This window comes from Limanda limanda, chromosome 22, assembly GCF_963576545.1.
Source record: "Limanda limanda chromosome 22, fLimLim1.1, whole genome shotgun sequence".
Lineage (NCBI taxonomy): Eukaryota > Metazoa > Chordata > Actinopteri > Pleuronectiformes > Pleuronectidae > Limanda > Limanda limanda.
Window position 1 is genome coordinate 7,850,636 of NC_083657.1, and position 27,479 is coordinate 7,878,114.

Genomic DNA, 27,479 nt, shown 5'->3' on the forward strand with positions numbered 1-27,479 from the left:
ATAGATTAACACAGGAAGTCAACATTTTGGCTTTGAGGTTGTGAAGTTTCGTCTCTAATAGCAGGATTTTTCGTGACCTGCTGATGTTACAAGAGGAAAAAATAAACTGACGTACTTTAGTGTACTGATGGATGAGATCTCACTGAGGATCATTGATGGCAGTGAAAATTCCTTTTAGCTTTCAGCGTCTTGTAGAAATGTCAGCTACAGGTTCTGAACTAATCACTAGACTCGATTATTAGATACTATTATCATTTTCTGCTGCTTTTTCCATGGTTTTCTTATTTTTCGTTGCTTTTCTCTTCAGTCCAGAAGTAAATAACCTCTCTTCTCGTTCTGCCTTTGGCAAATCTGTTTATATTCCATTGGCAACCATAGTTTTGATCTGAAAATGTATTGTTTATTCCTGAAAATCACATGCAAATACACACGTCATTATCCGCACCTTCATATTTGATTATAATATATTTTGATAGATTAATAATAGATTTAGTTCAAAGGGAAAACGCCCATAAAATCCCACGTTTTCTTTTTAATGTAAGGCTGAATTGACGTAGACGCCTGTCGACAGCGGTAAGTGGCTGTGAACTGTGACCTTTCAGCACTTTGTTCCGTCTCGGAGCTGATGGCTAATGTGGAGTAGCGTGCGAGTGGAGGCTCTGATAGCAGCTGACAGGTTGCATGAGTCTTTTGAGCGTCGGATCATGATGTTGACGAGAGCTCGACCTCGGGCTGCTGTCGGGCTGGATCCACTTGTTGACTTGTCACGTACCGAGCGGAGCATCTTCGAGCCTTCGTCGTCATGGCGAGCAGATACAGTCGTCCTTCGATAGTTTTGTGCGTGAATAGAAGTCAGTTGGCATCGCGGCTCGCTGCAATAAGACATAGTCGGTTTTTCTGCATGAAGTATGTTTGAGCCGAGTGTCCATCAGGGCAGTAACTCAGACAACAGTTGGTTCTGCTGCACCATCTGTATCTGCATATCACTGGATTTGTTTCAGATGAGCGTTCTCACAGAAATGGCGAGGCTGTTACAAATTATGTTTCAGCTAGAGATTCCAACGAGGGCCAGAGAGCTGGTGAACGGGTCCGAGCTCCTGGCCGTTCAAATCCGAAGTGTCCGGCAATGCTTCAGAGAGCCGAGAAGACGAGTGGAATAGGAAAGTGTTTGTGAATTTGTTCTTCTGTATATGATCAGACCTGAGCCCGAATATTCAGGTCAGGTGTCCACACATTTCATTTGGGTCTACTTCTTTCCTCTTCATTCCTGGTTGTAGCTGCACTGATGAAAGTGTTATATAATAATGGTAAATCTCATATAATGTTAAGGGGCATATTTTTACAGACAAATCTAAGGGAAATCATCACTCCCGTCAGCCCAATGAAACCCTTTAGTCTGCTCAACATGTTTTGGTTTCCTGACGAGCAAAGTCACTGTTTCTGATTTAGTCTCACGGATCAAATCATCGGCATCGTCTCCAGATGCAGCAAACAGCTGTCTTCATGGGAAAACCGCTCGAACATCCACTTTACAGCAAGTTAGTGACTCGCTGGTGAACACAGTGGAGCATTTAACAGCTTAAGAGTCAGACGCATCCCTCGGGGGGGGGGGGGGGGGGGGTTGGTGGAGACCAAAAACGAGTTAGAGGAGAGTAAATACTGCACTCAAATTCAGCCGGTGCAAAACACGAACTCTTGGACTTGCATCAACAACCCGAAATGATAGAATCCATCAGAAACCAGGAGTCAGGGTTTATTACATATACTGCAACCATCCACCAGGGGGTTATCATGATATTATGTCTGTTTTTTTTCACTTTGCTTTTGATAGCAGTCAAATCATCCATCTTTATGTAAAGTCTATGGAGTGAGACATCCTGTAGTTTTTCTTCTATCTGTGTATGAATGTGATTTAACCGGACAATCTCTTGCTGTTCAGCCACCACCGTAAAACATCGTGTAAAACGTCACATCCTAGAACGAGTTAAGCTGTCGGCTCACGTCTAACGCTTTATTGCTTCTGAGACTAAAGGTTGTTTCCCAGCAGCTGTTGTTTAATGGTTCTCTTGGTCCTCCTCAGCCGTATGTAATGATTTAACTGCAGCGATGACACAGTCTGTTTAGAGCCGCAGGTGCATCTACCTGGCAGGCAGCCACTCGGGCTCTTAGCTCACAATCCAATGATCCCTATTTGGGGAGTAGTTGTCCTCATCGCTTGTACGAGATGTGATATGTGTGTTTACAGATGATAAATTCCCATGACCGAGCGGTTGCACTTTGGATTTCGGGCTGTCACAGTGGATGAGCTGAGCGATCGCACAGCTGCTCCGCCCCCGGGTCAGAGCCCGAGCTCGCCAGCACATGCTGCCCATTCAGAAGGAGGCCAAGTTGGTGCAGCACAGATAAATCACATTTTGTTTTGATGAGAGATGTGGGTCAGGTTGTGTCCTGTCGCCAAAGTGCCTGGAAGAGGGAGGGCAAATCAGCAGGAAATACACCAGCAGTCAATTATCTGTCACTCTCCACACAAACAGTGTCATGTTGAGTCAGCAGTTTGTGAGGAACACTGCTGACGTTTCCTTGTTTCATGTTTTATCTGATGGCGAACTCTCAGAAGTGGCGAGAAGTGTACAAACAGTACAGAGACTGACTATTGGATATGAAGCTGATCTCTCAACGTTATGCTCGGTGCGATCACGAGTTACAATTCAGAGAAGGCTGGGAGAAATAATGTGACGTGCACACGAATCTAAAGACGTCTCAGACGTGCACAGATGCCTGGACATTTTCTTAAAATCTTCCAGAGGAGCTGAGTGTGAGATCGCAAATGTTGAGTGGGTGTTTCCTCGCTCTGTACTCAGGGGCCTGTAAACGGCTTGAGCTGCTTGTTGAGTTGCGACAGGATTAATGATCATTGACATGTTTTGCTGTGACAAAGCTGAAAACGTCTCCAAAGACAGATGGTTTTATGTTTAAGATCAGAAATTTGGGAATCGAGGATCTAAGAGGTCAACTAGGTCTCTAAGGTCAATGAGCCTCTGGCTGCTGATGACACCACTGAGAGCAAAGAGGAACAGAGGAACAATGAATAAGTGTTTTTAAGAAACACTTATTTTAAGAAACACTTATTCACTGTGACTTATCTAAAGCTGTCACCAACTAGAAAGAAGTTCTCTTATTTAATGTTTGACGGATGATTCACTCTTTGACCTCTGGGATCGTTAAAGCCCCTGAAAACTTGGTTTCAAATCAAAACCTCAGCTCCTGCTTCATCAGGACTGTGTTGGTGTGATTTAATCATTTTCTAATATCTGCAAAGTCTGATTGATTAATAGGATTGTGTTCATGTTTTATCTGCTTTAAACCATGAGAAGTGCAAAAGACAAAAACAGAAATCCTCAAATTGAGATGATTAAAACAGCTCTTACTTTTGCAGCAAACTGTGTGTGGTACGTCATAGTAAGAAGCTGATTGAGAAAATGGGTTTGTAAGCAACATTTTTGAATAATGAGCATGTTTGAAAGTCTCGAGTTATCTCAAGTTTAATCTTGTCACATTGTCACACCAGTGGCAGCAGAACAGTTTGCCATCCTTCCCCTTATGACTTACTATATAAAATGCAGTGGAACTTTAAAATAGCAGTGTTCTAAATGATATGACACTCGAGCTCATTCATAGCGGCACCATGAGCTTTTCAGATCCCCTTCTGGCCCTGAGCAGAAACAAAAGTCATTATGGAGCAACTAATAACTTGCTATTGATCAGAACAAGAATCCCTCAGGGCAAAGAAACTGATATTCACACAGAGAAGATGCACTAGTGCCCGTACAGAGACACATTTATTCTGGTGCGAGCGTACGCAGACTCGGTGCCTCTGTGTTGCTCGCTGGTCACAGAAGCTTCTTTCCGATTCAGTCGATAGGCTTCCATTAAGAGGGGGTAGGCTGTCAAAGCAACCTGTGACCTCCTCTCGCCCTCGTGGAGCCCACTGGCCTGTGATGTCCGTATCAATATGAATTTCAGCCCCTTTGCAGCCATCAGCTTCAATTCCCAGCGTCCATTAGTCTCAAGTATCTGTTTCCTCCGACTTGTGCTATTGATTTGGGTCTTTTTGTTTGCGGCATGTACGCGGGTCTTAAAGATGGGGACAGCTTCGCCTTCGGGGGACGGATTCTGTCACGCAGGCGTCAGGGCTCCTCTGTATTCTGCTTATTAAATGATTTCCATCACCTCTGTCACCCTGAGTGATGCTTTCACTCTCATCCCTGCCTCCAGCAGCCCTTGCAGTCTGTGAGGCCGCGCTAAGCAGCTGTCCGGATCGGATGACATGCAGTTTGAAGTTTGCCCTCGAAGGTCAGGGCTCTTCATCTCCGAACAACACAATGAAATGACCCGTTGTTGTCACACACGGAGGAATATCACAGCAAATACTGAATCACAATATGGTCACAAATCCCTCAGGGTTATGAAGTTCCAACATGCATCTGTTACTAAAACGTGTTGTGTAGTAATCGGTCATGATACAAGTTAAGTAAAGAGAGTTTATTTGAAAAACTAAAAACATAAATTAAAATGCCAGCGATATAGAGAAATTACACATGTTAGCATGACATAGAAAAGTAAATGCAAAAATTATATTGAATAATTAAGGCCCAATTTTCTACATAATTCTACATAATAATCAGGATATTTACGTAGAACATGAGATATGGGACTTTTTCCACAGTTGAAATCTCATATCTGGTTAGACAATCTTTTTCCTTCAATGTACTACAGTACTATTAAGTACATGTTATTAAATATTTATATAAATAGAGTATTTGAATGATTTAAGAGTGGAACTGAATGTTCAGTTGGACTAAATGTACCAAGTACAGCGAATATTTTCTTAATGAGGTTATTGAAATAAGTCACATGTGACTCAAACAGTATTTTTATCATGTGTGAAATGAATAAACTAAAAAAGGGAAGAGTAAAAAGACTTTGATGAACCAAACTGTTTTTCTTATTGAAGATTGTTTGTAAATCTTACCACTAACTGAATATCATGGGTTCCAACAAGTAAACTTGGCTTTTAATAAAGAAATATTATAATTTTGAGGGTGTTTGGGTGATAGTCATCAACCGTGAAGTGCAACACCCCCATTGGTCCCTCTCTCTCTCTTTCTCTCGCCCCTCATTTCCATCCATCACGTCCATTAGCTGTACCACTCATCCTTTTGGGGGTCATGGGGCTCCTCATTTCATCTTTCCACTATGAGGTGTTAAATAAATAAAACGCATTAAATCTCCCTCAAATTCTATACGTGCATTCCTTGAAAAGTGGCTGAAGATTGTGTTTTTTAAGCAAATGTCACTAAGGTGCACACTTGGAAGCAAAGTAACGAGGTCCTTTTAAAAAGAAAATGGTGATCTGAATTGTATTGATTAGATACTGCATTTGTGAGCATTTTCTTTCAAATAAAAGAAATTGTTATTTAAAGACGTAATCAAAAAATGAACCAAAAATGGAATTAAGTTTTGATATCCAACAAAAATAAAATGATAGAAAGTTGTAGAAACCTCGACATCCCCCAAAGTAAAGAGGACATGACCTCAGTGAGCTCAGCTTTGCCTTTAAAGGGAGACACTTAATTGAGAAAGAGATCTGTGCCATTTGTCCCAATCCACAGTAAATGCAAAGGAGGTCTCCCCCCCGGTGCCTCTGTCCTCCTCACAGCTTCCTCCCCTCGGCGAGTCCCAGCGTTTCCACACTGTGACGAGCATATGCTGACATTTGGTGGCTCCTCGCTGCTGTGACATGTTTACCACTAGGGGGCCCCCAGGCACGAGATTAGATATTCCTTAACACAGTAGCCTGGGCCCCCGAGAGCAAGATGGGCGACCTTTGGCTTTATTTATGTCGTCGCCACTCGTGCAGGACCTTTTCATCAGATACGGTCATTGTAATCCCACAGCCCCCATTCAATTTACAGAGGCACTCTGTCACTGCAGACCACTAAAGTCGACAAAACGAATGGATCAATAACGCCTCTGAAAGCCTGCCCCCCCGCCCCGAGTCACTATCAAGTTACCAGTCATAATGAATGGGGTGTTGTTTATGTTGTAAAGTGCAGCATCACTGAGTCCTCTGAACCAACCCCCACGTTACACCACTGAGGTTTGGGACACTGTCAAAGTGAAATGTGGAAATAAAAATGTTTAACATGCAATTATGTAAGTAATATCTTTGCCCATGGTTGATAAATCTCCATAAGCTAATGGTTAAAACTAACTTTTGTTGCCAGGTTGCGAAACAAAACCTGTTCCCTTCTCTTCTAATGTATTTGGTTCGTCAGTAAAATAAAGACCCTTCAATTTGTTACTTTTTCTTTATAAATAAACGGAATAATCTGAACCAGAGAATGTTTCTTCAACAGTTTATAATGGCAGTGTTTTAAATCAAACAAGACCTAATTTATTTTACAAAGAAACACGTAATATATTAACATAGAATTGCTGAAACAACACAATTAATTAAACGCAGTCTGTTTTCTGAGCACATGAGAAGTCAACACTTGGACCCGTAGTTAGTTTAGACAAGACAACAAAGCACCGACTATAAACATTTATAAAGTTAAACACGAGCCAAACACAGTTTTCCATAACAAGAAATATTGAACAAAACCATGATACAAATAAGATAAGAATTCCATAACAGGAAACAAGTGTCATGTTGAAGAGTTTAGATCAGAACAAAATTGCCTTAAATAAACCTGAAAAACCTTTAATTCGCAAAGTTGATTTCAGCAGAAAATAGTTTACAGTTTATTTGACTTAAATGCACGATATGCCGTCTTCTGCCAGTAGGGGGCTCTCAATTCCTAAAGGTGGAGTTTGATGCCAATGTATTTATTGTCTTCACCACTAGTGTCAGACCAATTCACTGATAATCGTCTCGTAAAAACCCGGTGATTAATCTGCTCAAAACACTCCAATGCTGTTTGGCTATGAGCCGAGCTGCTGCTAATGTTTCTCTGATAAATTGACATCCAGACGTCCGATGGCTAAAATCTTTCATTTGATTAAAAACCAAGGTCCGTGGATTTAATGTATAACAAGTCAACTTCAATGGAAACTCATGTGTAAAGGAGAAATTACACAATTTAAAGGCAACCAAATAAAGCAAACTGCTACTTTGAGTAAACTTTTAGATGTTAGTTCTGAAAATTGCTGCATTGAAGCATTTGGGACAACTCAAGTGCACAAGTCAACAAATATAAAACGTGGCTCTTGTTGTTTTTATGGGAGTTGAATGGGGAAAACGTACATTTGTAGTAATTTACTGCAGTTTCCTCTCAGCTCTCATGCATCGTGTTGGCAAAATGAAACCCGGCCCTCACAGTAAGCGGCATCCGCGGCCTCAGATCAAGCCCATCTCCGGGCAGCTTCTACAGTAATTGGTAGTAATTATAAATCCGGTCTGAGAATGCACAAAGAAACGCTCACGGCTACAAAAAGAAAGAAAAAAAACCAGGCCTGTTTTTCACCGGCGTGCCAAGTAGTGTGAATGTAGATTAATGGGTCATTATCAGGGTTATTAAACAACTATTCATACGTGCGGGTCCGGTTACAAACGGGGCCAGGGCTGGATGATTGATATGGAAATCCCAATCAAAGCTGACACTCACTGTGGAGGAGATGAAATTGGGTCTGACAACATGTCAGCCTGTTTGAGACCGAGCACGAGATGAAGATCCTTTGGCCAACACATACACACACACACACACACACACACACACACACACACACACACACACACACACACACACACACACACACACACACACACACACACACACACACACACACACACAGACACACACACACACATGCAGTACACATAGGGCTTGTAATACGATGGCAGTTTGTGCAAACTTAGGTCTCCATTTACGTCCTCGGCGATCTCAACGTGATGTAAAATGACTTATCCAAACTTCACAGGCTGCCTAATGGGATCTCTTCTAGTAAAACGAAGCCTCGGTGGTCGGGTCACATCTCCACATTTGCATGCTAGTGGCCCGGGAGAAACTCCCACCACAGTCCTGCAGGGGGGGGGGGGGGGGGGGGGGGGGCACATTATCACATGCAATTCACCATCAATGATCTCAAACAAAAGCTCTCAGCGTTCATCAGTTTAGCCGTGGATGGAAACCATGTGCTGCGTGGGTTAGCGCTGGTCGCAGTGGAGAAATGCGCTGACAGCTCTGGACGGCCTTGAGGTGCACATCAGACCCGGAATACCTCTGCCAGACTTGTGGCTCTGCTCCTTTTTGGTAGAGGGAAGAAAAGCTTTGTTGCCCCTGTTGGCAGTAAGTCAATCGCATGTATTAAACTACCCCACAATGCTCGCCAGTCATCGATAGCCCTAAATGAGTGCATATGGTGTCTTGGCTTTTGGGCGTCTTTTTGATCAGGTGGAGATTTTAATGGATTTTTGTCTCTGCCCCTGACAGACGAGGCCGGCTCGGGGCAGAATGCGAGCAGCCGGTGGGGTCATTTGAACCTTGTGGTTGCAGAGCAGAGTGCTGAGACACTAAGAGCCAACGCTGCGTTCACAAGTGTCGGACAGAGGGAGAGTCAGGAAGTCTGGCGACTGTAAACCCCACCCGACCCCGACCCCACCCCACCACCACCCGTCTCAGACACACACTCCGAGACGAGCCAAGCGGGCACTTCGGTGCACAGAGCTGCACTGCTGCACTTGTGAGGACATTTCACAGTCACATTATCTGCCCCTTGTATAAACCTCTACATCGCCTTTAACTTAATTATAACGTTTGAGGGACAAACCCCAATCCACATATAAACAAAGCAGAACTATGAACACCACTAAATGGTAAAATCTTCATTATTAGTATTTCATGTTGAATAGTTTGTGTTACATCAGTAGTATTAAGACAACATTTTGAATTATGTAATGAATAGAAAATGTTTGTATTCCTCTGGAGCTCATTTATTAACATTTAAATGCACCCACACACTTTTATCAAACATTTAGGTTTCTACCAGTGAACTTGAGATATGTAAACAAACTTTAAACATATAGAAACATGCAATTCAGAATATTTTTAACCACAAATTACAGAAATCATATAATATTGTGGGTTGTGCCTTTATATTTTAAGTCTTAATATAAATGTGTTAAATAATAGATAGAAAATCACAGCTTCCTTTGTCATGAATCTTATTCTAATTCAAATAAGTTAATAATAAATAGTTTAAAAAGTAACTAACCTTATTTGAACTGGCAAAACTGTAATCCTTATGTTTTATAGAACAACTAAAAGTTGAAAAAAATTAAATATTTAAACCCATTCAAAAAAACATGCAACTTTGTGTTGTATCAGGATTTTTGACTCCATAGTTGTGTTGAGAGATATTCGTCTTCACAATATGATGAATGCAAAGTTATTTGTAAAAACCTTCATTGCATTTCTTTAAAAACAGTTAACTATTTGCCTACCAGTGTTAAAAATGTTCAATGCACATTGGCTGCAAATAAAAATGATAAATAATTCAGACCAAAATGTAATTAATGATAAAATAGTATCAACTTGAAAGCAAGTAGCTGTTATTGTTGTAAAGTATTTACACTGATTAAGTTTGCTGTAAGTTTCATGCTAAAAAGAAAAACACTTCATTTGTAAAAATGTAATACAAACTACTTTGAAAGTAACAGTTGGTTTGTTATCTACTTGCTTCCTTTTGACAACTTCCCATATTCTCAAATCTGTATTAGTTTTGGAGCGATTTCCTAAATTTGAACATCACAACTCCATCCCGCTTTTCTGTCTTTTCTCCTTTTCATTTTCCAACATTTTCAAGAAAACTATTCCTTAATTTCACAACAGTACAACAGCTGCTCATTTCCTCTGTGTAAAACAATGTCCTGCACCATTGTGTTTGGGTGAGGGGGGGAGGGATGAGATACAGTACATCTCTACATGCACAGCAAAGGTAGGCAGGAATTTAGCAGAGAGAACAACAGATTTGCAGGCAGACTAAGTGGTTGAGTGAGCAGGTTAACGGCGGCGGGGCCTTGAATGGCTGTGACAGGGAGAGAGCAGTGAGAGGCTCCAGCTCTGAAAGGGGAAGTGACCCGGAAACGCTGTGTAAGTGCAGCTCGCCGGGCCCTTTAGGAAAACTCTCTCCAGAAGCACTGAGGCAAGTCCGGCTAAACACACATTTCTCTTATTTCTCTGGCTGCAGAGATGCATTACTCAGCTACACTCATGCGCTCTAACGGCAAAGAAAAACACATAGTGGGGGGAGAGCTGTATTCCAAAAAACTCCTGAATCTTGATTTGTGCGTCTGTTCAGTACTTAGAAAACACAAAGTACTTGGTCAAAGCGAGGGGCAGCATTGGTATGTTATGGATGCAGATCAACCTTTGCTGCCACAGTGTGTTGACTCAGCCTGACCCACCTTTAGTGTGTGTGTGTGTGTATAATTGAATTACGAAGCTCGGCTCAGATTTTATTATGTGGTATGAAACTGCACATCTTGCTACAAGAAGCAGACAAATTGCCAATTGATCAAAGTAGCTGTGCAGTTTCAGAAGCCTGTCGTTGTGTTTCTGCTCATTAAGAAGCTTCCTTTGTTAATTTGTCACAACTTTGTTTACATTTTTTATTTAAGTCATGCACTTAACAAACTACTTTTTGTGATTATCATATTATTTACTTTTATAAGAATCTCAGACAGGCCCTGAGTCCACGAAGAAGTAAATGTGAGAGAAAATATATACTTATTTTTTCTCAACCTTATGTTACACTTAATGTTAATCGCAGTTGGTCAAACTTATTGTTTACAAACTTTCTCTGCATATAACCTTTATGGCAACTAAATTTATATTTTTGCGATAACTTTCACACATTCATGACTTCTTTCAGAATCAACCAATAATATTCAAATTATATTATTTTAGTCTTGATTTCAACATGTTGCATAGTTGACGGTGTATAGCAAAAAGGTATCTACTAATATATAAATACACACAGGTAATTTATGTGTAAATATGTGTGTGTACTAAAAACACTAACCTAGTGCAGTAATCAATTGTCTATTCTCAGCAAAAAGAAACTAATAATCCACAACCAGTTTCCCATCCAACTTGTGACATGTAGAACGTGCACATGTTTTGAGTATTAAAACCCTTGGGAAAACATTAAGGGTTATTTTTTAGGTCACTGGTACAAAGTGATATAACAGAGGTATTATTAGAAACCAAGTTGTATGGTTTTTTTTTTATTTCATGAGTAAAATCTAAATGTATAATCATGTCATTTTGGGGTAAAGAAAAGTTAAGTTTGCATTCATATTCAAGTTAACAGCAGCTTAAAATTATTATCTAATAATGAACAGTAGTAATTTAATTTTCCAATAGAAAATACTTTCTTTCATGCATCAACTCAGTTTGAGAAAAGCTTTGAAGCAGCAGTTTCCACAGAGCGAGCTGGGCCTCTGATAGACTGAGCAGAAAAAGGCCTGAGAGCAAGTTTGTAAAGTACAAACTTCTTTAGCACAACATTAAAGCCTCACACAGGAAGCAGGACTATCACACACTGACTTGTAGAGCTGAGAAAACTCGACACTTCACTGAGGGAGGCAAAGCTTACGAATGAATAAATAAATACAGGGAAGTGACCTGATGTAACGTGTGATGAGAAATTAACGATATGAAACAGGTGATTCGTCCTGGAGACAAGTTTGAGCCATTTTCTCTGGGATCAACATTTAAGTTTCATAAAACATTCATTGCCAGGAAATTTGGGACTGCAGAGGAAAATAATTAACTTTAACACGTTATAATCTGTGATCACAAAGATTCTACATCTTCTAAAATGATACCAACGTGTCTTTAGACATCAAATTCACAATAAAAGAATTAGGATAAATAAAAAAAACACTGAAGCCCGAAATAAAAGTCTAGTTTTGAAGTTCGTTTGAAGCCAAAACACGCAGCAAACAACTTCAAAGATTACTCTTTTTATTGCAAAATTCATCATCGTCATGATATAATAACTGTAGTCACAGTTCAACAGTCTGTCATATGAAAGATCAAGTGAAAACAAACCAGAAAAGTGTTTAACAACAACAACAACAATAATATAAGGCCATATAAATACAAAACCAAGTATTGCTCCACAGAAACTTCAACATTTCAACACGAGCGATGGAAACGATGACAAAATGCGTTTTTAAACCAAAGTTGCTGCAGCTTGACTCTGAACGTACATTCAGTCTGATGACATTACTGCGCCGAGTAACAACTGCTCAGAGGAACTTTAATGCATGCACGACTTCAACATATCAAAAACTTAAAAAAAAATATGATAATAATAATAATTAATAATAATAAACATTTTGGGGAGGACAAAAAGTGGCACATGCTTGTCTTGGATTAGTTGATATGTTTACGTCAAAGTTTCAGGAATTATATGAACTCAAAAAAATAAAATAAAATAAAATAAGAAAAGTGACCGGCTCATGTAAAGTCCAGACATCCAGTAGAAACGATCAGTCCGCGTCGAACAGCCCGAAATACTTGCCAGTGTTGGAGAAGTAGATGTACGGCGTCGCGTTCGCATGAGCCGGGTACATGACGGGGAAAGGCATGGGCATCAAACATCCGTTCAGCAGGCTGCTGTCCTTGTAAAAAGTGGGTAATTGCACGTTTTTCCCCGCGTCCGAGAGCTGCTCTGCGGCCAGGGGCCCGTCCAGGTCCGTGGACAGCTGCCGCTTCAGCTTGTTCCTGCGGTTCTGGAACCAGATCTTCACCTGGGTCTCGGTGAGCTGCAGCGAGCTGGCGAGGCACGCTCTCTCCGAGCTGCTCAGGTACCGCTTCATGTCGAACGTGGCCTCCAGCTGGAAGATCTGTCTCTTGGAGAAGATGGTGCGAGTCTTCTTCTTCACTGTGGACTTGGTGTCCCCCCCGGGGGTCGTCTGCTCCTGCTCCTGCTCGGACGCGTCCTCGGCACCGTGCGCCCTGTGCGCCCCGGGACAGGGTGTCTGTCCCCCGCGGTCCACAGGATGGACTCTGGGCTTCACTGCGGACAAAGCGACATGGTAAAAAATCTAATCGTGCGTAATTCATAAAAAAAATGAGATTCCCATCCAGACATTTGCAGGAAATAGTTCCCTCGTTGCGCAAATCCTCATTTTACGCATGGTTCTGCCTCTAAACGCGTAAATCTGTATTTCAATCAATCAAATTGTATATAGCACATATTCACAAATCACAATTTGTCTCATATAGGGCTTTAACATTTTGAGACATCCTCTGTCCTTAACCCTCAACAAGAGTAAGGAAAAACTACTAAAAACCCTTTTTAACAGGGTCAAAATACGGAGAAACCTCAGAGAGACACATGTAAGGATCCGTCTCAAGTGTAGGAAAACATCAGCAAGATGTTTACTATTTAAATGTAAAGTAACCACTCTGATAAACCACTTTGCACAGACTGAATAAGTCCCCTGAGTTACCTGTCCCCTCCGAGCCGCTGTCCTCTCTCCTCCGGACGTCCCACACCTCATCCTTGCACCCTCCGTCCCTCTGCGTCCTGTCCCTGTCCCCGGTGTCCCCGGTGTCCCCGGTGTCCCGCTGATGCTGCCGCAGGTTGAGGATGCTGTCGATGGTGAACGTCAACGAGGCGCTGCGACCCGGGGTGTCCCCTTTGCTCATGGTCCTCCCCGGCAGTTCACACGTCCCCGGACCCTCCGAGCACCATCGCTCCACGGCTGCGACTAGCGAGCTCAGGAGCCGGCGGGAGGCTCTTCTACGACCCGGAAGAGCGCGGGTTGGAGGCTTGTGATTGGTGCGGGTTGCGGGGCAGAGGAGGGCGGGATGCAGGGTTTCCAGTCTGGCTGCCATATTGTTGCTTTAAACACTTTGCTGTCATCAGAAGCTCAGTAAGCCCGGTTATAGGCTCCCGACCAAAAACAAGACGTGGCTCCAGTCCCGTTATTTTAAACCTTGGAGTTTGCAATATCATAGATTTCCTGGACTGATGTGTTGTTTGTTTTAGTTATATGCCACATTCACATCTTCCCTTTAAACATATGGAACTAAACAGTATAAAGGCCAATCCAAAATTGTCTCTTTGGTCGTTATGGCACAAGAAGACTAAAAGTGTGTTATAGTGAATATAAAAGTAACAGGTAAGCAAACGTGTGACATAGTGACCCTGTCAGTCAGGAAACCACACAACAATTTGTGCATCAATTTTATTCACATGTCAACATCCGTGTACAAAAAAATCTGTATTATAATCCTCTTAAATAAAAATTGTCAAAGATTTTTAGGGTATTGGTAAAGCTATCAAAATTCACATCACTAAAATTTATTTTTCATAAATTATGGAGTTTCTAAACATGGTAGATTTGAATTTCTTTGCATTTGTCAAATGATCCAATGACTAAATCCCCAGGACAGGATGTGTATGGGCTCAATAAAGGGTCAAAAAGATTTAGAGCTCGTGAAATAAGGTTCAGAGGGAAAAACTTTTAAAACCAGTGGCATACGTTAGAAGAAGGTTCCAACTCATGTTACACAAAGAAATAAAATGTAACACATTCCTCGTAAAGAAAATGTGTTTGTCAACTAGAGTGTAGCAACTTTTACTCTTTGAATCTGTACCATTTCTTCTTTGTGTAACTTCTCCTTGATATAAATTCTCCACATTTTTTTTATTCCCACATTTTCTTGACAACTCATTTGTACTTCTCATGCAGTTTCGTGTCACAGTCAAACACAAACACTAGTTTTGAAGTGATGTCCGAACCCATTATTCCTCAAGCTCGAGATATTATGACACTTGAGCGTTCCCATCTGTCTGTGGGTCATCCATACAATTTTGAGAAATTACCACAAAATAGAACCATATTTTAATACTGTGTGATCTTGTGTGTAGTGTCCTCGGGGCGACTTCAAGAGTCCCAAAAAATATCCATCACACTTATTAAATCGAACAGAAACTGGTAAAAAAGTCACGTTTTTAACACGAGTTGAAATAAACACTGCTAATGTGGAGAAATTGTTTTGTTCGAGGTTGTTTAAAAAAGCTACAAAGAAGAATCCCGATGGCTTATGATCCTTATGAGTTAAATCTGGCTTTATTTCCCTAAAGTTGCTTCTAGAAAAAGTCCCAAAGAAACAGTTTGACACAGGTTGAATTATCTTCCCTGCATGAGCAGAAAATCAGATTTTACAAAATCTGAACTGGAAGTAAAATCAAAATTTTGCAGCATCTTTATTTAATTAATTGTCCAAAGAGTCACAAGAATCGCTGTGACTTCTCGTGCACCTTTAAAGTCCCACCAGTCCGGCCATCTGTGGCGTCAGAAACGACACAGGATGAGTGAAGTGAGAAGTCAATGGATAGCTAATGGCATTAGGGAAGCCCACAGACAGTGGGGACACTTGGCGCAGGCTGCCTAGCGTCATAGGCGACGCAGCGCTCTCGCGATACAGCACGGGAACTCTGATGACCCTCTGGGCGGCGTAGGGATGCGAGGCCGCCACCGTGCTGCTGCTGCCCGCCTCCATGTCCTCGGTGATCTGCCTCTTCCACTTGTTCCTGCGGTTTTGGAACCAGATCTTCACCTGGGTCTCGGTGAGCTGCAGCGAGGTGGCCAGGCCGGCCCGCTCCGTGCTGCTCAGGTAGCGCTTCAGGTCAAAGGTGGACTCCAGCTGGAAGACCTGACTGCGGCTGAACACGGTGCGGGTCTTCTTCTTCCGGCCCACCTTACTGTCACCTGAGAGGAGGAAGAGGGAGAGAGGTGTTTTTTGTTAAAGGTTCCCCTGGCACTTTTCTTGCACATGGACCCAGGATGTTTCTGCTACGCCCCTGCTATTTCATAAGAATGTCCTGAAAACAACTTAAATTTACCACAAGCTTATGTCTTATAAATGAAGGGTGTGGCTCTATTTGCTTTGGCCTCACCTGGGTCAGAACCAGAGGAAGGTGCATCATCCTCTCTCTCATCCGTCAAACTGTCTCCCTCCTTGTCCTCCGCTTGTCCCGTTAGAGCTGGGGAATCCCGGTCGCTGCTGGGTAGAGGGTCTCCGTGCTCCTCCGGGTAGCTGGGCCTGTACCGTGGACCTGGAAATAGAAACGTCCCTTTATCATGCTACATAGGCCATAGTGTTCGTATTCGTCTCCACAACAAGAACGCGTAAAAGTCTGATATTTGGAGAGTTTGGGTAGATTTTACGCACAGAGACAGTGAAATGTGCTCCAGACCATTCGTGGATCCAACTTGTGACCACGCTGATTTATTTTAAGAAAGAAATTAATAAACCTTAGCTGCTGTTGTGGCCCGATTCTGATCCACGTGGTGATTCCAGACCTTTACGCAAAGGATAGGATGGTTTAACGCGTGACGTAATTAATTATATCACTGTACACGAGTGATGCTTTTCCACCGATTTGTTAGATCAGCTTTAAGTGTTGTCACGACCCTAGTAAGCGCTGCTTAATCCCGCTTATCCAACGTATAAGCGAGGTTATGTGCCGGTCAAATGAAAGCGATGATTTATTGATTTCAAATCACTGTTGAGAATCTCACCCTTTTATTCGCTGATTACAGCAAACATATAAAACCATGTGGAGATGGACACTCACTTCTTGAGCTGTGGATCAGTGGGTTTGGGGACGTCCCTCTACAGGTCAGCTCCTGGTTCTCCGGACGTCCCGGACACGTCCCCGGGCTGTGGACAGGGACTCTGGAGTCCGAGGTCTCCTCAGCTGGAGCTCCTCTGTCTGTGGATCTCAGCAAATTCTCAATGTAGAAAGAAGAACCTCTCGGTGCAGGATTGCGCTTCGACGTCGGCGCTTTATCGTCCAGCATTGTGACTTCTAACCCCCGAAAAACACTTCCTCTTCTGAACGTTATAAAACCATTCCCGGGAATGTGTCTGCATCCCAAACAGGAGTGTCCCCTGCTCCGCGTAAAACCGCCCGGACGCGATCCATGAGCGCAAATACAGCTCCAGCCTCCAGTTGCAAGAGATCCGGACGCAAATTCAAAGCGTCCCCACGAAGCGATGAAACTCCAGACAAACAAAAAATAATAAATCAGAACCGGAGTGTGTGTCGTGCTCGGGAGCCCTTCCTGTCGGAGTCTGTCTGGAGGCAGCGCAGAGACGCTGTATTTAGGTCAATTAGGGAGCGAACTCAGGCGGAGACGCAGTGTTGTCCTCAGGGCTGCAGGGATGGAGGGAGCTTCATGAAGAATGGCACAGTACCGCCTATTGGTTACATCGGTCCATGCACACTTTATATTTACTATGCACTGTTTATTCTGAAAGATTTAAACTCTTGTTGAGTTGCACCATAATGATTAAAATTCACGTTTTGGGAAAGGTTATATATTTGTATTGATTACTCACATTAAACCAATTTCCTTTAGTTTGCTTTTGCATCAGAGAAAAACATAAGGTTTTTAGAGCAGAGCCCATAACACTTATTATAATAATAATTATTATTAGTTGAACATTATTAATCAGGTAACGTGTCAAGTGATTAACAGATTATCAGAGTTTTAAATGTGTGAGCCAAAGACTTGAGGCCTCAGAAAACTCATTTCTTTCTTTGTTTGTAACAAAACGGAATAATGTTCCTGATAATTCTTCATATGCTCAGTCCCGTTTAAAACCCTTTCACTAGTCAATTGCAAAAGTCTTCAATAGTACATTTACAGTTTTTCTCATAGTTGTTTTACAAATTTCTATAAGTATACAATAGTCTTATATCTAACTATATGAGTAAAAAAATGTATTTTATTATCCTTGTAAACATGTTTTAAGGCACACAAATATATTTATCATTATTATCTATTCATTTATTGTAATATATTTCTTGGAAAATATTTTAAAATATATTTAGATTAAAAGTCACATTTTTTACTTTTGCCAGATTTATATAATACATCATTCATGTAAATTAATTCACAAAAGTTGGAAACTAGATTTTACTTCACTGTTAATTCTCTATATGTTTTAAAATTTTATTAAGTTGTATTTTTTAACCAGAATTTGCTTCTGAACATGTTGTGATTCTTCTGAAACTCTTGATTTATTTAAGCTGAGCACAGAGAAACTTTGATTTAAGTAAAAACAACTTTCCAGTGTCAAACTCTCCTAATTTCAAAATGAAGTAAAAACAAGCAAAATATATCGTTGAGCATCGGATGACTTTAAAGCTCAGTTCCTGATTTGCACAGAGAAAATGTTCTTGTTTATGTGTTTCCAAATCAACCATAACACAAACACAGGCATGAAAAATATACCATCAAGTCACTTCCTGGACTTTTTCCTCCCTCAGCCAGGCTTAAAGGACCAATCAGCGTCCAGCACAGGCCTCACTGAGCTGTCTACTTTTCACCCTGACAGGCTGAAGGAGAAGCTCTTCACCACAACCTGCCTGAAACACTCAAGTGTAGACTATCTGTGGAGAATTGATATTTTTCTCTTCCTGGAACCGGCCCCTGTCAAATGCCTGTAGATGGACTTGACAGTGTGTTGCAGCTTAAAGCAAAAGAGTTGACTATCACTGAAGGTGGAAAATGTTTAGTCAGCTGCAAGACTGAACACTGAGAACAGCAGTGCAAGTTTGGAGTTGCAATGGGATTTAAACACTGTGAAAAGCTTACCTTCATCTGTGGGGAAGCTTTAACAAATGCTCAGGACATTCCAGGCTGCACGTTCTCAGACTGCATGTTGACAAACCACAGCAAATCCAACTCTTGCATAGAAAGATTCCTCGCAGCACTTTAGCAAATATCAGAAAACAGAAAGACACCACAGAGCGGAGGAGTGATGTTAAATCTTAGAGCCGAGCGGTGAAGGGGGAACAACAAACCATTTGTGTTCTCTGAGGAATTGCTCACTCTTCGCTCTTCACTGTGCCATAGAATTGACTTTGTAAAAGCCTCTTTGCTGCTAATAGCCGATCAACCTATTACTCTGGATTCTGAGTGGCGCACCTCATTTTACATGACTTCCCAAATATATGCTTTTTTTAAAGTTTTAAAACATGTAAAAGTGATTTAACTAATCAAGCAGCACGTTTAATGTACAGTATATTCAGCATTCTGTGACCCCACGCAGGCAGTGTGTTTTGTATATATGTATTTCATGAGCAGGGTAATTAGAAGAATAAGAAAAAACTTCTATTAAGACAATTTTACTCTATTTTGATGTTTGAATGCATAAATAGCTCAATGGGCATTTATACACAGGATTAAAAACAGTTTTTCACCTCTAAGATCCTTGAAATGTGTTTTTTAGATAAAGGTTTTTTCTCTTTAACTATTATATAATAAAAAAAGGTAACTTTTAACTTTAAGACCTGCTTCCTGAGTGTTGTATGGATGTGATCAGATCAGGTGCACAGAAATATGTGCAAATTAAGTCCCCACACGGCTTTAAACTATAAGAAAAATACAAACATGTCTTTGCTGTTGTAATAATCAAAACTTTAGCAAGAAGTTGGATTCCAAGACGCTGTTAGATGATACGTTTTTTTTATTTAAAAAGAATAAAACGGGAGATAAAGTTGAAGGAAAGTAAAAGAAAAAATGACACAACTATAATTCTGGGATTGGTTTAAGCTTCTACATCATTTCCTGGCATGTTGACTTCTTTTTCATTCAGTATTCAAGGTTTGACCAAAGAATCATTTTAAGACCTAATTTTGACTTGTTCTGGAGTTTGATAAAATGTCCCAAAATCTGTAAAACTACTCAGATCAGTTTTTTAAATGCAATAAATGCTGTGAGGCCCCCTGTGACCCACTTGCCTGAGTCTCCCTGCAAAGCAGAACAGTGTATGAGCCTTTTAAAAGATGAAGGATTTGACTTTTTTATCCTCCAACAATGATTCCGACAGACATGTTTTTGTGTCATTTTGAGGGAAGCTAGAAATTATCTCATGCCACTTTCGCCAGCAGCAACACTAACATAACACTTCCTGTCCTGTCTGGCCTCCTTGTGAAGCGTGGGGCATGTTCAGGATCTTTTAATTAAAGACGACACGTCAACCTTTACAAGGTGGATGCAGACTGAACCTCCAGACTAACTGATGAACGAACACTGGGGATAAGAACAATCTTCTAGTACAAATACACGGAAATACCTAATTCTCTTCAACCCAGGATAAGGAAACACTGTCCATCCAGGCTAAAAAACTGAAGTACAATAAATATAAAGAATATCTACTTTATACGTGTCAAAAGTTGAAGTACTCGTTGTCCCCTGTATTAATATGCACAACTAATTGAAGTGATATTACTAATGTATTAATGTACAAACAGCTTTTTAATGTTGCTGATTTAAATACTGTTCTGCAGTTAAATAAGATATTTTATTTTATAACATCACCATATGTTCTATTTTCAAAATAACTATTGTGTAACTGCAAAATATATATAGTGGAGTTAAAAGTCTGGGTTTAAAGTAAATGTAAATACTATATACATATATAGATAAATGTAATATTATCAAGAACATTAAAGTAAAGTCCAGTTTAATGAAATGTAAATACTATATACCGACTAGATAAATGTAATGTAATGGAGTAAATTAAAGTAAGATCCAGTTATCATGCAATGTTAATACTGAGTAAAAATGTAAGCTAGCATTAAATGTAAATATATAGTTGTAATACAATAGAGTAAAGTAAAGTACAAGTTTAAAGTAGTAGGACATGTAAATACTCAACTGCCTTAGAACTTATGTTTTCTTGTAACGAGTTTGAGTTCTTAATAAAACATCAGCTCTTATTAAATATTTGTTCCATGTACATCGAGCATACATCCTGCTGATTACTATGATTTCCTGATGTCAGCTCATTCGTAACATAACCATCAAAATGCAGAGGAGCTTCTCCTGCAATGTTGTTAACAGTGTATATGTTTGTCTTCCATATGCACAATGAGAATCCACGTATTGGGGTGGGGGGGGAGTTCCTCCACATCATTATTCCTGCCACTATAATGGGCCACTGTGGCGATTCAAGCTGCTGGGGTCAAAGCCACGGCCCAGAATGCAATAGTGTATATGAGGTCAGCGAGGTCCAGACATCTTAGGTCGGCCTTAACAGAGGCGATCAACCAGAAAGGCCTCATCGAGCCACATCGAGCGTGGAGCTGTTGACGACCTTTTTTTTTGTGCTGCTCCACTCCACCCTCACGTCTTCCTCTAAACAGCCACGTTCACACCCATCAGATGAGATTCTAAACCTGCGTTCTCTCTGGCAGCTCACGGGCGGAGAGGTCGTGGTTTGGGGCCGCCGTGCTAAAACAGACCCTCCAGGCTCCGGCTGTCACTTTATCAGAAATGGGCCTTTTAATCTGCATTTTTATACCTGCTCAGAAACTCCAAAAAGAACACTCCAGATTACGACCATTGAAACTGACACATACTTCTCCTGCTTAATCCCTATTAGGGCTCCCCTCACTGCACCCGCAGCCTGATTCATGCAACGGACAAAGCGAAAGCATTCTGGGAGCTGTTTGGGTTTATTGCAACAGCTTCTGCAGCCGCGCACAAAAGCCCTGTTAACAAAAACAAGCTTGTGTTGTGTGGGTGTGTGTGTTTTTTTAAAAAAGTTTTGTGAGTTTGATTTTTTAGTCTTTCAAGCCTGGAAAGAAAAACACATATAGCTCTTGGCCGGAATAAACTATTAATGCCTGTTTGTTTAACCCCTTGGACGGCAAATTAACCCCTGTTAGGGCCAGCTTGTCGGTTCAGCACAAAGGGGGGGGTGGGGTGATGGTTTAGCCACATTCTGGCCTAATGCCACACATCCACACCCCTGGGAGAGAGAGCACCAAACCTATTCCGTTCACAAGTGATAAAAAGAAGTTTTGCATCACTTATTATTGTTCCATATTGATTTTAACCTCAGAAGAAGAGTTTAAGGAGCTTTTATTGGGAGAAAAAGACTAGTTTAAGCTGTTATCATCATCGGAAAGTCCAGTTTTTAAAGTAGCATCAATTGTAAATACTGTAAAACTGCCAGATGAAAGTAAATTAATACGTATAGTCCTTGTATTTTTAGCTGCATTTTGGTCTAATGTCACACATCTAAAGTCCTCTGAAAAAGAATAGCCAACATTTCCCCCCCAGAAGTTTGAAACTTTGATTTTCTCCTCAGAAAAAGTGAGTTTAAAGCTTCTATTGGGGAAAAAACTCCAGTTTAAGCTGCAACCATCACTTTAAATTTGAGTAAAGTCAGGTTTTAAAGAAGTGTACTATGTGTAAAGTACTGTAAAGCTGCCAGATGAATGCATTCAAGTAAAATGAATACGTAGAGTCCTTTAAGGCCTAATGTCACACATCCAAACTCCTCTGAAAAAGAACAGCGAACATTTCCCCTGTGTGAAACTTTGTCCCATATTGATTCTATCCTCAGAAAAGGTGAGTTTGAGGAGCATCTGTGGGAGAAAAACACTTTAAGCTGCAACAATCACTGGCTCCTTCCCCAGCGCGGTGAAGCCATGGAGGTTAATCACATGAGATAAGTGCAGCAGCCGGCAGGTACAATATACCTACACAGGAAACAGGGTTTATTCCCGCGGGGGGTGGGAAAGAAGGGGCAATTCTGACGGATTACAGGCCCCAGCACAAATACCAAGGCTTATGGGACATCAGATCAATGAGAGAACATCAGCTTCCTTGTGATACCACTAATGTCTTAAGCTGTGCCAGGAACTGGGGTCAAATGTCACTTTTTCTTTTTTTGGGGGGTGGGTGGATTTCAGCTAAAAGGTCCAACTTTTAAAGGTTTTTATGAAAGTTGTAGACGGTTAAAAATAAAAAATCCAGCGCAGGAGCAGCCTCTATCTGACCCAGGAGCTCTTTAGATAGACCTCTGCAGCAGGAGGCGCAGGACGAGGGCCCGAGGAGCCTCGGCGAGGAGGAGTTGCGTGTGAAAGGAGCGAGGTACACTCAGAGGTAGCAGCTGATGTCCGTGGAGAGTGCCCAACCCCCCCCCACCCTCTCCTGTCCGAGGTCAAAGCACTTCTGTCATATTAGCTTATACACATGGTCTCCATATTTTTCAATAAATCATGGCCCCTGAAGGAGAACGGGAGTACAGGAGCTATTAGAGCTGCATGTGGGAGTCCTCCTTCTCCTCCTCCTCCTCCTCCTGCTGCTGCTGCTGAATTATATTTAATGAGGAGCTCATTCTGTTGATAACTCTGTAAATTATTTGTATTATTATTATGATTATTATCAACTTTAAGAACTTATTATTGTGATCTACTCTCAAATTAGATTCGGGGAAAAGCTGACATTGCAAGATACATCAGGGTTTATTGATTAAACATCTTGTACGAATAAAATAATGGCCGGAATAAGAATTTAAAAAAGTTTATATGAGATCAAAAACAAATCAGTGAATATCTGCAGTGTATATAAAGAAAATACATTACTACTACTAATAAAACTACTACTACTACTGCTAACAATAATATTAATCATTTATTATCTATAATCTAATATATAAATCCTAATAATGTAAAATATAGTAATACATGTATTTGTATAAGTGCTAGTATTATTATGATTTATACTATTTGTTTTAATAGTTGTAGTTTTAGTACTAGTAGTTGTACTACTACTATTACTATTATTAATATTGTAGCTATTAATAATATGATTTATTGTATATCCTTGTTATTATCAAGATTTATACTATGATGATGATAATCATTATTAGTAATAGTAGTAGATCAAGTAGTCATTGTAACTATTACTTCTACTAATGATAATAATATAGATCATGAAGTAACACTACCATTATTTATTATTATTATTATAAGTTGTAGTAATAGTAGTTTTATTAATAAGAAAAGTTTAAATAATGACATTCATTCTATTATTAGTGTTAATATATAGGATTATTATGATTATTTAAGACGATAGAACATGTAAAGAGTCTATAAAGACATTTTCAAGACATTTTTCCTCTCTTCTGTTTCTCCTCCACTTTTCCTCCCTCCCCAGATGATGCAGTTGTTTTTCCCTGTTTGATTGGAACGAATGAGGATCTCGGATGTGTTTGAGCTCTGAGCTCCTTCTCCTGTGATGAAACATGTAGGAGGCAGAGCAGGAGCAGCATGAAAGATGAACGAGTCACTTTAATGTTTGCCTGCAGGACACTAAGTCCCGTTTCTGTTTTCTCTCCTCTTGTCACGCGACTCCTGCTCCATACATGCACAGGCCACATATATATATATATATATATATATATATATATACTCTGCTGCTTCCCTGGGAATCAAACCTTCATCACCGCCACAGGGTTCCTTTTCTCTGTCGTGAAAGGTTTTGGCCTAGAAAGTAATTTATTGAATAGTTTTCTTCAAATCCTTGTGTTAACACAAAACGTCACCTATGGAAAATGGTAGAAACACGCATGTTTATTCTATACACTATTTTATAGTTATTTTATTTTTGGACCAATTGGGGAGGACTTCAGGGACCGTTTTGTGTAACCGTTAAACTTCAAGCAACTAATTTAAACGAAATAATAAATACATGAATAAAGTTTGAGTGTAGATTCATGTGGATTAGGGCTGCAATTTAAATGTCAGCTTTTCTGTACTTTCTTTAATTTGCTGCGGATCTTAAAGATTTCCTTTGAGAGGAAAAAGTTTTTACACTTTTGAGTATATTCTTGAAAAGTATATAATCTACTTTCTAAGTAGCCTTATAGGGACTTCCGCTGCAATACACTTAAAATATAACCTATCGATTGTTATCACCCCTGCATTGATCTGAGGTTTTACAAATATTTTTGTAATTGTTTAGAAGAGTTTATAATTTTGAAAATAAATTATAATCGTATATTTACGTGTGTTTATCAACAAAAGGGAATTTCTATGGAAGTCGCATTTATAGTTGTTGTTTTCGCGTGTAATGTTAATTTAGGAAAATAAATTGACTCGGTGAGAGCAACATTGGGACCTTGTATTAAGTTCATGTTTGTAAAGTTTGATCAGCAGCGTTAGGAAGTTTAGATGAAGAACAGATCGTTATAAAGAGATTTAATCTGTCGATAAAAAACTCGCTCGTTCTTCTGCCGTGAGAAGCGAAAGCTGCGCTGCTTTTATGAACTTTAACAAACTGTAGATTTAAAGTCGTGAGTCTCTTCGTGTTCCGTCGAAAATCGGTTTATTATTTCACCCGTTTTAACGCAGCGCGAACAAACTTATCACGTTTCTCTCCAACTGCGATTTATGTTTAGAGAATATGTCAGATCGTTTTGTTTAAAAGTGAGAAATAAGTAACATAACAAATAATGAAATACCCCCGTATATTTTTATAAACACATAGTTAATTATATAGACAAAAGCTATTGATAAAAACAAAGTTTGACCTTACTTTTGCGGCTTTATATTATATAAATAATAGTTATTGTTGTAAACATTATTATTTATTTATTTTAATTATTTATTGCTATCCAGGAATTTTTTTTAACTTCCAATAAATGTGTAAAGCCTATAACCTAACATAACCATAATTCTCTCTCTCTCCCTCACAGTCACACACACATTCACTTATTCTCACACACACTCACAGCCTCACACACCCAGTCTCTCTCTCTCTCACACACACACACACACACACACACACACACACACACACACACACACACACACACACACACACACACACACACACACACACACACACAGTTTGATGTCTGCAGTCTATCATCTTTTGGCTCTCTGTGCTCGTACTCTTGACACATGAAAATGATATAAAAACTCTGGGAAACAATTACACATTTCAGTTTACTACATTCTGAGGAGTCTCGTCTCTTGTACAGTAAACAGGCCGAGTTGTAAAGTTCATCACACTTGAAGCATCAAGCTTTTTCTTTTTTTGGATTTGATGCCCATGTGTTCCCGGTTAGAAGAGATTTTACACTCTTTTAGTTTGAGAGTTGCACTGTGCACTGCTGATAATACTTTTGATTCTGTGACATGAAAGAAGAAAGTGGATAATTTGCAGCCCTTTCTGAGGGAGTGGGAGAGGCAGGTCTCTGCTGTGGCCTCCAGCTGGTTCCAGGGCTGGAAGGCCTGAAACTCCACTTATTCTAATGTGCTGCTTGACTCTAATGTGCAATATAAAGAAAGAAAGGAAGGAACAAGACTTTCATGTATGCTCGCTGTTCGTGACAAATGCTTTTCTGGTTTCTCTCATCATTTCTCACCATATGATATAATGAGAGCAAATGAGGAATCCTGACAGAGAGAGAAATCACACACCCTCTGCTGTGATTGGTTTAAATGTTCAGTTTGAGGAGTTTTATCTGTGTTAATAAACTGAAAAGTAATGAGCTGGATGAAAAGAGGAATACAGCTGAAAACCATTAATACAAACAGGAAAGTGAGGAAGAAGAACACATGCACACAATTCTTTTTTAAAAGTATTTTTATTACCACATCAGCAGAGGGCAGCAAAGCAAACAGCACTTTATCTGTGAAAACTGAAATAAGACGTCAAACTATTTTTTTTTAAAATTATAAGAAATAGTGTCATGTCCATTTTCTATTGTATTTATGAATCACAATGGACAAAAAGAAATACATCGGAATTTAGCAGTTATTTCTTTCCTCATACTGGTAATAAAATCAGTTTTTTTTTATTGATCCAAGATTACAGCATGACAATGTGTGCTTGTAACACCACTCTTTTGCCACTAGATGGCAGTGTTATGACATTTCTTACAACCCATATCAAATACTTGAGCTGGTGATCCAGACACAAAGTAATGATACTACTACTACTACTAATAATAATGACAATAATAATAAACTCAACAGTTCTTTTCCTACAAATTTTGCTTACTAAAGGAAGTAAGAAAATAATGTTCTGTATAAGGTATTAACACAGTAAATGACTTTAATTTCTTACTGTCCCTTGTGTCGTACAACATTTCTGACATGTATCCCCTCGCTTGCTACACCAGCCACAGTTATTATGCATGATGCAGTACAGTTGTGCCTATGGTTGTATCTTTACGGCAGTTCTTTCCATTCCCCCCAGGGCACCAGGAGGCCCTTAAGCCCCAGCCCCAGAAGCTCATTAACAGATCATTTACTTGAGGGAAATGGGGAAAGCCTCTTCTCTCAAGGGGAAACGTGTGAGCTGCTGCAGAGCAGAATCCATTAACCTGGGATTATTGTGTCTGTGAGCAGAGAATCTCAAGAAGAGAGGTGCTAACATATACACATCTTCAAATAGTGGATGTGATCATGTGGATCTTCTTTTGTCATTAAGGATGGTTGATCATGTTGTTCAGTTTGTGTTACACAAGCTTTAACAACAAGGATCCATCTGAGACATCTGTTTCTATAGTTTTGACCTTTAATCAAACCTGTTGCATAAAAATGGTTATATTAAACACTTCAGTGAG

General features: G+C 40.2%; 2 protein-coding genes across 2 annotated transcripts; both read right to left on the reverse strand.

Annotated features, from left to right (window-relative positions):
- Positions 1 to 12,562: 12,562 nt before the first annotated feature.
- On the reverse strand, positions 12,563 to 13,916 carry hmx4 (H6 family homeobox 4). Its single transcript, XM_061095815.1, has 2 exons — positions 13,529 to 13,916; positions 12,563 to 13,092 (listed from the first exon to the last, which is right to left on the reverse strand). The coding sequence occupies exons 1-2, from the start codon at positions 13,914 to 13,916 to the stop codon at positions 12,563 to 12,565; spliced, it is 918 nt and encodes a 305-aa protein (XP_060951798.1).
- Positions 13,917 to 15,350: 1,434 nt separating this feature from the next.
- Positions 15,351 to 16,894, reverse strand: LOC133028781 (homeobox protein HMX1-like). Its single transcript, XM_061095817.1, has 3 exons — positions 16,669 to 16,894; positions 15,988 to 16,146; positions 15,351 to 15,799 (listed from the first exon to the last, which is right to left on the reverse strand). Exons 1-3 carry the CDS (start codon positions 16,892 to 16,894, stop codon positions 15,351 to 15,353), a joined length of 834 nt encoding a protein of 277 aa, XP_060951800.1.
- Between the last annotated feature and the right edge of the window lie 10,585 nt (positions 16,895 to 27,479).